This window comes from Oxyura jamaicensis, chromosome 12 (genome assembly GCF_011077185.1).
Source record: "Oxyura jamaicensis isolate SHBP4307 breed ruddy duck chromosome 12, BPBGC_Ojam_1.0, whole genome shotgun sequence".
Lineage (NCBI taxonomy): Eukaryota > Metazoa > Chordata > Aves > Anseriformes > Anatidae > Oxyura > Oxyura jamaicensis.
In genome coordinates, this window is record NC_048904.1 from 14,218,744 (window position 1) to 14,231,030 (window position 12,287).

At 41.1% G+C, this 12,287-nt stretch overlaps 1 protein-coding gene across 2 annotated transcripts in view; it reads left to right on the forward strand.

The window, feature by feature from the left end:
* PTPRG (protein tyrosine phosphatase receptor type G) overlaps positions 1-10,986 on the forward strand; it is a 400,862-nt gene extending 389,876 nt beyond the window's left edge. For both annotated transcript variants that reach the window (XM_035338056.1, XM_035338057.1), the window contains 4 exons: positions 613-759; positions 1,544-1,686; positions 4,576-4,711; positions 5,942-10,986. In XM_035338056.1, the coding sequence (XP_035193947.1) occupies positions 613-759; positions 1,544-1,686; positions 4,576-4,711; positions 5,942-6,088 (573 nt within the window). In that variant the 3' untranslated portion in view covers positions 6,089-10,986. The remainder of the gene's footprint in view (positions 1-612; positions 760-1,543; positions 1,687-4,575; positions 4,712-5,941) is intronic.
* Positions 10,987-12,287: the final 1,301 nt, after the last annotated feature.

The window sequence follows — 12,287 nt, forward strand, 5'->3', positions numbered from 1 at the left end:
CCCAGAAATAAGCCTGTTTTTAGAGACATGTTCATGGCTGCAGAGGGGTGAAGTGGGTTCACAGCTCCTGTTTTCTCATGATTTTGGGTGTCTTCTTTCTTCCTCATTCTTCCCTCATGCCTAAAAATTCCACTCCTAAATAAAGTATACATCAGTCTTCTACCTAGACCTGATCCACAGACCTTTCATTAATACCCTTGAGTTTTGGATTAGGCCACAAAAATATAAATTAAAATAATAAGCAATTAATTATTAAAGGTTAATGATTTTTTTCTAAACAGGTGTCTGCCTTTCATGCAAAACTGTCTAGGCAGGAGGTAATAAAGCCTGGGATATAATACAAAGGTTAAGTACGAGTGAGGTAAGATAACCATTTCCCTATGAAACCAATTAAAAAGCAGACGTTACCTGTTTGGACACACAAAGGAGGGATATGGCAGGCTTACTGACTACTAGTAGACTAATAGTAGGTTGGTTTTAGACAAAAAGGGCTTGTAAAGATCAGCTCCTGATCATCTCTACTTATCAAACCAATTTTTTGATCCAATGGATTTCTTAGTCACACACAAGGTATGTGAAAGGCTGCAATAGTGTGTTGTTTTGTTCCTCCAGGCAGAAGATGAGTTTGTGTACTGGCCAAGTCGTGAGGAATCCATGAACTGTGAGGCCTTTACTGTGACCCTTATCAGCAAAGACAGACTGTGCCTCTCTAATGAAGAGCAAATTATCATCCATGATTTTATCCTTGAAGCTACCCAGGTAAAATAAACCTCCAAACGTGGGTCTTGGCTCTTCTCCAAAATGTTGTTGATCTCATTTAAATATGGCAAGTGACGAGTTCACAAACAGTTTTGAAAGCTATTTACTTGTAAATGCCCGTGTATGCATGTTGCACTTGAAAGTTGTTCTTGTTGGCTCTTTCCCCCTCTCACATTTTCTACTTCCAGGTAGAAAACTAGTGAGGCTGTCATATTTAATGTGTGAATATTTGAAAGTGAAGACATTGGTTTTCATTCAGAAATTGCAAAAGTAGATGGAATTACTCTTTGTAAAGTACACCAAGGTTTATTGTCCTATTTGTACTTATAAATGTCAATATTTATAGTGTAATTATTCAGGGTGTTAAGGGCAGTCGCTTATTAGGCACATTGCTTTTGAGCCACAAGCCTATCTCTAGTTTGGTATTGGAATAGCAGCTGGATTTTGCTGCAAAACATTGGTTTGCAAGCCCTTTAAAATTCAGATTCCTTGGTTACTCTTCTCTTGTTTGACTTTTGAGCTTTTCCTTCTGAGAGAAGGTGAATATGGATGTAAACTGTGATATTAAATACAAAATATCAACTAAACATTTTGTTAAAGTTGCACTATCTTAGGGTGTTCATTGTTACAGAGCTGCTACAGAGCTGCATGTCTTTCTTCTTACATACATATAGGAAGAAGGCGGCATCTCTTCAGTTGGCAGAGAGGCTCTTCCTCTTTCTATGTGGAGTGGATAAATGTTAAAATTAAAGTATCTAATGCCTAGGCTGGTTTTTCATTTCAGGATGACTACGTTCTGGAAGTCCGCCACTTTCAGTGTCCTAAATGGCCAAACCCAGATGCTCCCATAAGCAGTACCTTTGAACTTATCAATGTAATCAAGGAAGAGGCCTTAACAAGGGATGGCCCCACCATAGTTCATGATGAGTATGTCATTTTTTTTTTCTTGCTTTGTATACATTTTGGGTTCTTTTGTACATGGAGATACCACATACAGATTCTACAACAGGGTTCAGAAGCCAGCAGAGACATGGTTTAGGTAAGGCTTTGAGCAGCCTGGTAAGGGCTTATGGAAACCGCTTTCAAAACAGCCCTGAGCTTTTGTCTGATAACTGAGGTTTAACATGCCAGGTAAAGCATAGAACAAACTCAGCTCAGCCATGTCTCAGTATGAGCAGCAGTGTCTTGTGTGAAGGAGCCTAGGTTATCTGAGAGCAGATTTATTTTCCTTCCTTCTGCTTCCCCCAAAACACTCCAAGAGGCCCATATGGTGCTAACACAGGGTCAGCCTGCCCCAACACTCGCCTCTTTTGTCATGTAATGGTGAGCATTTTCTTGCCAGCTATGCTTGAATGCCCAGTTATATAAGATACTAAATATTGCATTGAATGTTATTGCTTTGCACGCATCATGGAGCTGCAAAATACTGTTACTATGAAGCCGAAGCCTGGGTCTAACAGGGCTGTTTTTGGAAGGAGCTGTTTCCTGGTGGACACAGTGCTTCGTGGAGTCATTCTGCCATTAAAATCCCGAGGAAGCCTGATTTCTGACACTGCTTGAGTAGCCCTTAGAGCAAACACCAAGCCAGCATAAACAACTGCTACCCCTTCAAGCCTCCTGCACTCAAGACCATTATACCTTCTGCCATTGCTACAAAGCAGAGTTAGTGGAAAAGTCGTAGAAATCTTCACCTTCTGTGCAAAAATGTTATTAGCATACTCTGGTATTTCAGAGGTCAGATCAGCCTTTGTGCTGATGTGTGACTGCGTGCTGGTATCTGCTGTTGCTGAAAGAGCTTTCACCTCACATCAGTGTGTGCTGCTGCAACAGGTTTTTCCCAGCAGACTCTACAAATGGTGCCTTGGGCTGCAGGAAGTGGTTTTTCTCCCACTGCTTCCTGCCTTGCTAATGCACAGAGTGAGCTCTGTTGGCTTTTGCCAGCACTTATTAATTCCAGGCTAGTTTTTAATATTCATGCTTTGGGTAGTCTGAAGTGAGGTTTTGCTGCTCTTGCAGTACTTAAGATTATGTTTTACAAAATTGGAACCATTATTGATTTGGGCATTTCATGCTAGACCAAAAAAAAAAAAAAAATTATTCAAAATCACATTTCTAACAAGTTGCTGAGTCATTCCTTCTGTAAATTGCTTTTTTGGTTTATTTGTCATATTCAATGATTTTACTTTTATGCCTAATACATAATGTGGATTCTGCTTTTTCCTGAAGCCTGAGCAAATGTAGCTGAAAACAAAAATTTCCCTTTACTACATGCAACTACTGTATCACATAATCCACTAGTAATTACAACTGCGGATTAATTCCAAATATACGAATTTGCAGATACTAAATGCATGTGGTATTTAGGAAGTACATGGTGGGATGAACTCGATAACAGCATTTCAAAGTAGTTCAGAAATTCCAACTGGAGACAGTTGTCAAGAACTTTAAATATAACTGCCCATATGTAGGCAACTACATGAAAATTTGTTGCATAGTTTCAGAGAGAAAAGCCTTGAGATCGTTGGGAGCTGGCGGTAATCAACTCAAGTAGAAACAGAGCCATTAGGCCCCAAGAGGCCTTTAGTTGTGTCCCACCAGGCCCACGCACTGGGCACTTTGATCCGCTGTCCCTGATGATGATCAGTCGCAGCCATCTCTGTAGTTCTGCAGAAGCCCTGCTTCTTCTGGAGACTTTTCATCAAAAATAGCAGGTCTATTGTGATCTGATTTCTGCTTCCAATTTCTAGGCAAATTGAGTTTGCAAAAATCATATGAAATTAAGTCAGCATATGTCTTGATTTCCACAGGAATGTTGTAAAAAATCCTAGTGGTAATCTGATTGTACCAGATGGCAGCGCAGTACTTGCCGATTATTTAAGTTTTCATGTACAGTTCTCCAAACAGTTTGCAGAGTAAGTCAGCACCAGTGTCCCTTTCTACAGGGTAGGACATTTAGATGCAGACTTTCTCAAAGTCACAAAGTAGACTTCACAGAACCAGGACTGAATTTCAGTCTCCTGAATATTGGGAGAGCAGAGCTCAGTTGAGGCTCCACAGAAGCAGTTAGGAGCCCCTGTTGCGTACGATCCTTCATCCTCTACCCAACTGCAAGTATGACTCAAGCATACCCCCAGACTTAGCAGCAGTAAGGTTTCTACCTAGCCAATTGTCTTGAGGACACATTTTGAGTCATTCTCCTGACAAATAACCATTGCTCAGGTTCTTATTAAATGACAGCCCAGCTCAATTTGTCAGAATCCGTAATGTCTCTTGGGTGCCCTATGTGGGAATGTTGCATTTTGCCTATGAATTGGACCTAAGGAGGACTTCAAGGTGCCCCATTTCCTTGTGAGCACCTCATATCCCTGTTAGTTTTATATAATTGCCTGATGCAAAGGAAGAGGCAAGTTGCATTTCTTTCTAATCATTTATGTTTTGCTTGAGCTCCCACTAATGAATTTAAAATACACTCGGCTACAATGCAGATGCTTTCAGTACATGTGGCATGTGAGAACTGATTTCATTTTTATACTCTGCAGGCTGGGTATTTTTAAATGGCTCACATTCTTCTGCTGATACAGTTCTTCATATTGAATACTGCAGATATCCTGAAATGACTAGTGTACCATCAAATGTCTTTTTTTTTTTTTAATTTAATTAAAATGACTAAAAAATAGCCAGTGTAAAGCAAGCATTTACTAGATAAAAAGACGAACTATGGCAATCAAGTAAGACTATACCGACATTTTCCTTGCTCTTTGTCAATGTGCCCCAGTATTTTTCTCAGGAACTTATACTTTTGGTGTGGTTTTTCAGGTATGGAGCTGTGTCAGCGGGAACGCTATGTGCCCTTACCACTCTGTCCCAGCAGCTGGAGAATGAAAATGCTGTCGATGTTTTCCAGGTGGCAAAGATGATAAATCTTATGCGGCCTGGAGTATTTACAGACATTGTAAGTTTTTAAACGGGATATAAATGGAGAGTTTACAAGGTTTTCATTTGAGACCAAAAGCATGAACTGAAACATGTGTTGTGTATGTTATCAAGTCTATTGCTTCTGCTACCAAGCAGAAGTTGCATTTGGGCTTTTTTTGTATTATTGTCATTTTTTATAAACCTCAATACTGCAGTCTTTGATTTACAATTAAGCTTATTTCTCACACACTTAGGGGGTCAGTGTTCAGGCAGGCCTCTCAGCTTGTCAGCACCCCCCTGCCAGCCCTGTAAGTTGTGATCCAAAGGGTGCAGCAGGGCAGGGACTGCTGAGGGGAGGAAAACCTTCAGTGGAGGAGCACTTTGCTCTGCGTGCACCAAGAGCCCTTGGCAGGGCGTGCCTGGTTCTGCTTGTATGAGGGAACAGCCTGGGGCTGAGCTGTGGACTCAGATATTGTCCTGCACTCCTGTATTGTTTGAGCATTTGTCCCACCTCTAGCACAGTTTTGCCCCAAGTAGTGTTCTCCCAGATAAGGTCTGTGTGGATGGAGGTGTGGGGCCTTACCTCGTTCTGTTTGCTATATACCAACCTGTTGGGCCTTCCCAGAGATAACCCCAAAGGTGAGTTTGGCCATAACTCAGTGCCTGGCGTATGCTGATCTGCTGATGCCTTGGAACTAAGTAGCTGTAAATACCTCCTTGCTCTGTCCCCATTCCTCCTCTTGGAATTTAAGCCAACCGCTGATCTAACACATTTATGTGTTTAGAACTTGTGTGTGGAACAATTATCAAGGAATTGACACATCGAATGAAATCATAAAATGTACACAAATTGTATGTTGTTTTTTAAAATCAGCATGGTAATGGAATAAAGAGGAAAATAAGGGAACTGGAGGCATGCCCTGGTTGCTGGAAAAATAATAATGATATTGTAGGGCTTTTGCAACGTGCTGTTTGGTTTCTTATATTATTCCGACCATTCTACAGTGTCCTTATAATATCTGTGGAAAGATTTCTTTTCTCTTCAGTGGGCAATAGATCAGGAATAATACAATTTACTCAAAAGTGAGATTTTGAGGTGACAAGGTTAAGATAGATTAACACAGGTAATTACTCTCACTATTTTTCTTTTCTTTTACATATGCTTCTAGTAACAACTATCTCTGACTTTCCCCAGAAATGCCCAATTTAACTGCCACTCACTTACGTACGCTGGAAGAATTGAAATAACTTGTCCTTTCTTTTCCAGGAGCAGTACCAGTTTCTTTATAAGGCGATGCTAAGCTTGGTCAGCACTAAGGAAAATGGAAACGGTCCCATGACACTGGACAAAAACGGTGCTGTGATGGCCAGTGATGAGTCAGATCCCGCAGAAAGCATGGAGTCTCTTGTCTAATTGGAAACCTGAAAAGGCACTTAATTTGTAGAACTTCTGAAGACTGAGCGAACTTTTTTGAGGCCTTTTTTGCCAGACTCTAGGTTATACAATAACCCAATTACTTTTTTACACTGATAAAAGTTTTGATATTTATTTTTTGCCATTTTATGTCTTAATGGTATCCTACTGAGCATTTGCACCTCTGTTTATTTCACACAGTGAAACGCAATTTTATCTAGTTTGCACTATATGATCAGTGTTACTGCCTATAATATTCTAATACAAAACAAGCCCTGATGTGACATTCCATGACAACAAACATGCTTTTTCTGTTTCGTTTAAATGCAGTGAAGTTTTGCTAACTACAGTGACCCTCGAATCTTAAATCTTGAATGCTAGGCCAGGTGGATTCTTTCTACGACAGATACTGTACCCCTTCGTACCATATTTATTATTTTAATTATCATGTCACAGTTTTGGTAATGGCATTCTGCATTCCAGTGGAGTGGATGAGCAGTGTTCATCCTTTCTTGACAAAATGTGGCAGGTGATTATTAGCTACAGTGAAGGTGTAATAGCCTTGTGGAGCGGAAACAATTATTTCTGTATTGTTTCACATTGCTGTTTGTACACTTACAGACATAAGACTTGCTTCACATGGAATATACAAATTGCATACAATATAATTATAAATTAGATACGATTCATATGTGGGACACAGTGATAGGTTTTGAACTTCGAGTTTCAAAGTTTCCCTGTTTACTCAGAAAAAATGTCAGTTTTAGTTTTTTAACAGGCCCCGTGATGGGAAAGTATTTTGTTTTTATTTTCATCAGAGCCAATACAGTAAGAAATCTACTACAACCCAAAATCAGACCTGTTTTCAGTTATATTGGAGGTAGCAATATTTTACATTACTAAGCTATTCAATATTTTAAACACATTAATTTCCTTACTATTTCTTGAATATGACCTCACACCTAATGGTATGTTACATGATGACAGGCGTTTCTTAATTTCATAACTGTTAGATGCCATTTTTACAGGTGTGTAATTTTCATACTTTAGTGCTAAAACATAAAGTACTGATCCATATTTACTGGTGAAGCAAACTAATAAAAAAACTACCTATAAAGTTCCATTCTCCCTCTTTTTTTTTGCCAGACTAATTCTTTAGCACAAACCTAGTTTATTGTGTTTTCCATCCCACACCACTGAAGTGTTTTTCCCCCAGATTATATAAATAATTTGAATTATTGTTTGGAGCATTTAATTATACATTCTTATTAGCTCCCTTTTGTATTTGGTTGCAGCTCAACAAGGCTTATCCTTATTTAACAAAAGAAGTAAGCACATACTTAATTCTCCTGAGAGTTAAAGCTAATCATGTCCTTCATAGCTCTGCTGAGTAGGGAGGGGTTATTGAATCTGCCTTGAGAACGAACTGTGTCGTTTCAACCACCCTGACATTTGGTATACAGTTACAGGCACTATCCCATATTTATGGCATTAATTTCTTCTAAATTTCAACTGCACAAAACCTGCATTGTATTTTTCAGGACTTGTCAAAATATTACAGCATATATTGCATTTAATGTAATACCATCAGTTTCTGCCAGTCCGGCCTTGCTAGGATACAGAAATGTGGCAAGGCAAAACCCACTTCTTCTGTTGTAGGGGAGGGTGAGGAGAAAGCTTAGCTAAGAGGAAGGTTCTGTGGATTTTTTATACATAAGGAAACTGAAAGTGGAATTCATATCGAGTGTAGGCATTTTGGTTGAGAACCTCATGAGGTATAAACTGAGAGCAGAGGAGCTACACGTACTGGTATGTGCTAACATCTGGCCTTTTATTTTTAATAAGGGAAAGATTTCCTATTATGGATGTACTTGATTAATTCCATCACCAATATATTTAAGAGTTCATCAGTAACCTTTCATAGTTACTTAATCAATTTGTTGAATTCCCTCAATACAAGTGGTCCAAATAACAGCTACTGCTGAACAGTGGAATATATCCATGGTTTCTCTAAGGAAATCCCATGTCCAGCACCAGCTAGTCCAAATAAAAGACGTGCAAAAAGTTCCAAAGGAATGCTTTGTAGTTGGCATCCCCTTGCACAGTCCCGCACCGAGTGAGTCAGTTAACGCATAGGAGGAGTTGAGTTGGGCTCCCCGGTTGCTACAGCCCAGTGAGGAGGAGTTGTTGCAGTAGGTTTTCAGGCGCCGCTGCCTGCCAGGAAGGTTTTGCCGAGGATGTGCTGAGCAGTGCGTGCTGGCACGAGGCTGCCGAGCCCCCCTTGTGCCCCCAGCCGTGATCTCAGCCCCAGGCAATTCCAGCCGATACGGGGGATTTTACTCAGTTCAACCTGAAGTGTTTAACTTCCTGGGGAGGTGTAAAGAAAAGGAATGAGTTCAGACCCTGACAAGAGCAAAGTGACACAAAGATTACTGCAGGCATCGAGAGGGTTGGATTTGCTCAGTACTTTCAGCTGATTACTTTTCATTTCAGTGGCGTGATGGAAGATAACTGTGGTTCATGACACGCTGTCTGAATACCCTTGGTTTAATCTCTTACCTCCTCACAAGTTTTAAAAATCAATGAAGGAAGGCTGTGGGGTTGAACTTTGGTAGATGCTTTGGAAATTCATGTATTTGCATTGGCATTTTCCCACATCTGAAACGCTTGGGGCTTAATCCATGAGGAAGTAATTTACACTGATGTTGTATGACTTCTCCATGGATTTTTTCTTAGGGGGGGATTAAGCTGTGTGTTAAGAGCTGTGTTAACAGTCAGATAACCAATAGATGATGCATTAGGCTTGAAGTGGATGAAGCTAGGAATTGCTTGTAAAGGTCAGGATTAGGAGCATGTTAGAGCCAAATCTGTCATGCTGTAAGCAGCTGCAGTCCTGCTCTCCTCCGTGGACTTGCCCCTCTTTCCCTGGGACTGCAGAAGGACTGAACGTGTGTTCAGAGGTCTGTGCTTACAGCACCCCGCCGAGATGCTCTCGGGTCTGTCTGACCAAGCTCCACGCTGCACATTGCAGCCCTGCTTTCACCACACCAGCCCCTGTGCTGTAGCCACATCTTGGCATTTGCTCGGGACATTTTCCAAGCATCAGAAGCTCTCAGGCAATGTGCAGGCCTGCAAATTAGGAGTGCCCAAGTGTATCCCATTAAATGTCCTCAGCAACAGCCCTCAGGAATAAGGAAGCACTGGATGGAAGCGTGTGTGCATGTGTGTCGTGTCTACATTTCTAAGATATGATTTCTCCATCTCTTGCATGTTTGCACCTGCAGACCATGTGAAAGACATAACTAATATGTATTGAGCCCATAAAAACAGCCAAGCTTTCCAAGAGGGAATGCTTAGAAAGCTGCTGTGTCATTGTACCATCTGAAACTGGTGACACTCGTGGACGTGACTGATGTGGCATTGACTTGGTGTGGGCAGGAGGTGCTGGGAGGGCCCGTAGGACTGCCTGGGCACTCAGGCTAGCAGGCTGATTCTTCAGCAAGACCAAGCTCTAAAATCTTTCACTTCAAAGCAGCATTTGTCCTTAGTATTTCAAAGTGTCCGTTCCCAAGTTTGCATTTAGGAACAGGAAAAAAATAATCCCAAACCCTTGACCTACTTCCCGTGTGCGACTGTTTCCGTGCTTTGGGTCTGTTTGAGGTTAGTGGAATCCTTACAGGATCTGCAACTTTTCAGTTGTTTTTCCAGTTTCTGACTGCTTGAATTGCTTGAACCCTGAGAGATGTATTGGAACATTAGGAGAAGACTCTCTGTGAAACAGCACAACTGCCTTCTTAGTAATCTTTTTTTTTTAAACTGATATATTTTATTTAAAAGCTAAAAATATAGATATCAATCCTACCAAAGATACATACTACTAATTCTCAGCAAAACAAAACCGACTTAATTTAAAAATAAAATAAAATGTAGTTGTCTTAAAGATTTAGCAATCTTTCTCAAATTCATGTCTTTGGACATCAAATCCTGCGTTCTGAAGTTTATGTTCAAATGGTGCCAGTGAATTTTTATATGAAGGGAAAACGCCGATTTGTTAATCCACTGCATTGCTGTTCTTTTCTTTTTTCTTTTTTTTTTTTTTCTTTTTTTAATTTTTGGCAGACGTAATTCAACTCTTATTGTTACCCCTTTGCTTTTCTTCTCTTTGTTGCCATTCTAACAATGTGAGCTGCATTGGCTTTACTTATCAAAGGAGAAGGAATGCAAAGATAGAGAAAGAGAAGGAACTGTAATGAAGAGATTTGGCCTCTACTTTGTCTTAGCTGTTAAACTGTTTTTAGTGTTTTTGTTAACTATTTGCAAAGGGAAGCATTTTCTACAGAGGATAATTAATTTCAAGAAAAATATCTTGAGTTTTAAGAATAAACGTCTCCAAAAGAGGAGATAGTCAATTTTATACAATGTCACAACTCTCCAACATTTGGGGTAGTGACTTTTTTTTGTTGTGTTAGAACATTTGAAACTAGCAAGCAGCCATTGTTTCTAAAGACCTAAGCATTCGTGTCTACTCATATTTTCTTTTCCTTCATTTTTAAATAGCGAAACCATTAAAACTGTAAATATTTTGTTGCTTGGATAAGCATCTTCTGGGAACTTTGTATCTATGGTATATAATCATAGAATTTTATATTTTCATATAAAGCTAATTTTTTTCTAGTTTCACCTCCTTCCTAGTTCTGTGGTGGCTATGTGAATACATACCTTCTGTGTATCAAGGTAGTGAGACACCATCATCACACTCCAAAAAGATTTCCACACATGTCATTTCTTTGGGGCAGTGATTGTGAAAGTTGGATTTTTTTTCGATTCCATTGTCAGTGTGTGCAATAGGAATTAGACTTAGCCAGTCACTGGATACGTTTGTCTCATTGATCCATTCAGAAAAAAAAAAAAAAAAATGTGGTGTTTGCTTTTGGGACAGGGTGGGAGGGAGTATTTTGAGGGAGATTTTTTGTTTTGTTTTGTTTGTTTTGGGTTTTTTTGTAACTTGAAGGATCTTCTTTTTGTTATGTTTAAAACTATATCAAATCATTCTATTATAGTGTTATTTAATATGTAAATTGTATTGCTATACATAAAATAAAGTATGGTTTTTGATGTATTTACAGACTTCTTTCTTATTTGCATCAAATACACATACAGAACAGATGCGCAAGTCAGTATTTCATTGTCCCAGGCGTGCAGGAAAAATGATGAGATCCGAGCCCTGCTTTAATTAGGTCTCAAATTTCCAAGGAGGACTCATCTGGGAGCTGTCTCTCAGTCACTTGTCAGTGCAGATCACCGCCCCTTCCCTAATTGTCTCAGGCTATCGGAGAGTATCAGAGAGCTTCCCTTCCCTCTCCGTGACTGGTCCCCCTCTGGTCATTGCTGTGACCCCATCAAAATCCCTTTTGGAAGGGGGATTGTCCCCATTCAGAAATGGAACCTTACCCCCAGCTCCTTGGGCTGTGCCATTCCCCGGATCCAATTCTGCTTTACCAGCAGATGGCTGCCCGGAGGAAGAGGGGCTTCCACCCAGCCCCTTCACTGAGTTCCTTGCGGCCACCTGCACCTCCTGGTGCTGTGGTAGGGGAGGCAAAAGTGTTCGTCCCCGTCACAGCCAGACAGGGAGGGAAGGACAGATGTTCCAAATCCTACAGATGAAGCAGCAAATGTTCCCCGTGGAGCATATCAGAAGTCATGACCAGCCGCCACATCCAGCCAGGAGCTCTCTCTGGAACGGGTGCGTTGTGCCGGCAGCGCTCAGCGTTTTGTGACAGGAACTCGACAGCTCCGCGTGCCGCCTCCTGTGTTGATCCTGACTGCGTGCGTTACTTATTTTGTTATTCTTGTGGGAAAACCACTTGGGTTTGTGGATCTCGTCCTGCCGCCAGCAGCCAGTGGTGCAGGAGCCTGCCTGTTGTGGGCACCGCAGCTCCGGGGCAGCCACCTCTGTGGTGCCACGGCAGTACTTGGGTACAGCACCCATAACTGGCATTGCTTGGTGCTGTGAAATGGCTGGATAAACCTGGTCCCCTGCACCCTGCCTTCTTTTGTGTTGCTGCAATCCCATCTCTCAGACACGCTGTGGTTGACAGCGTCAAAGCTGGGGCCTAGGATGCTGGACAGGGCCTGCGACTCGCGTGACATGGCAGCGCCCACGGTCACAGCCCGCTGGCTCCTGCAGCCCCCTGACTTC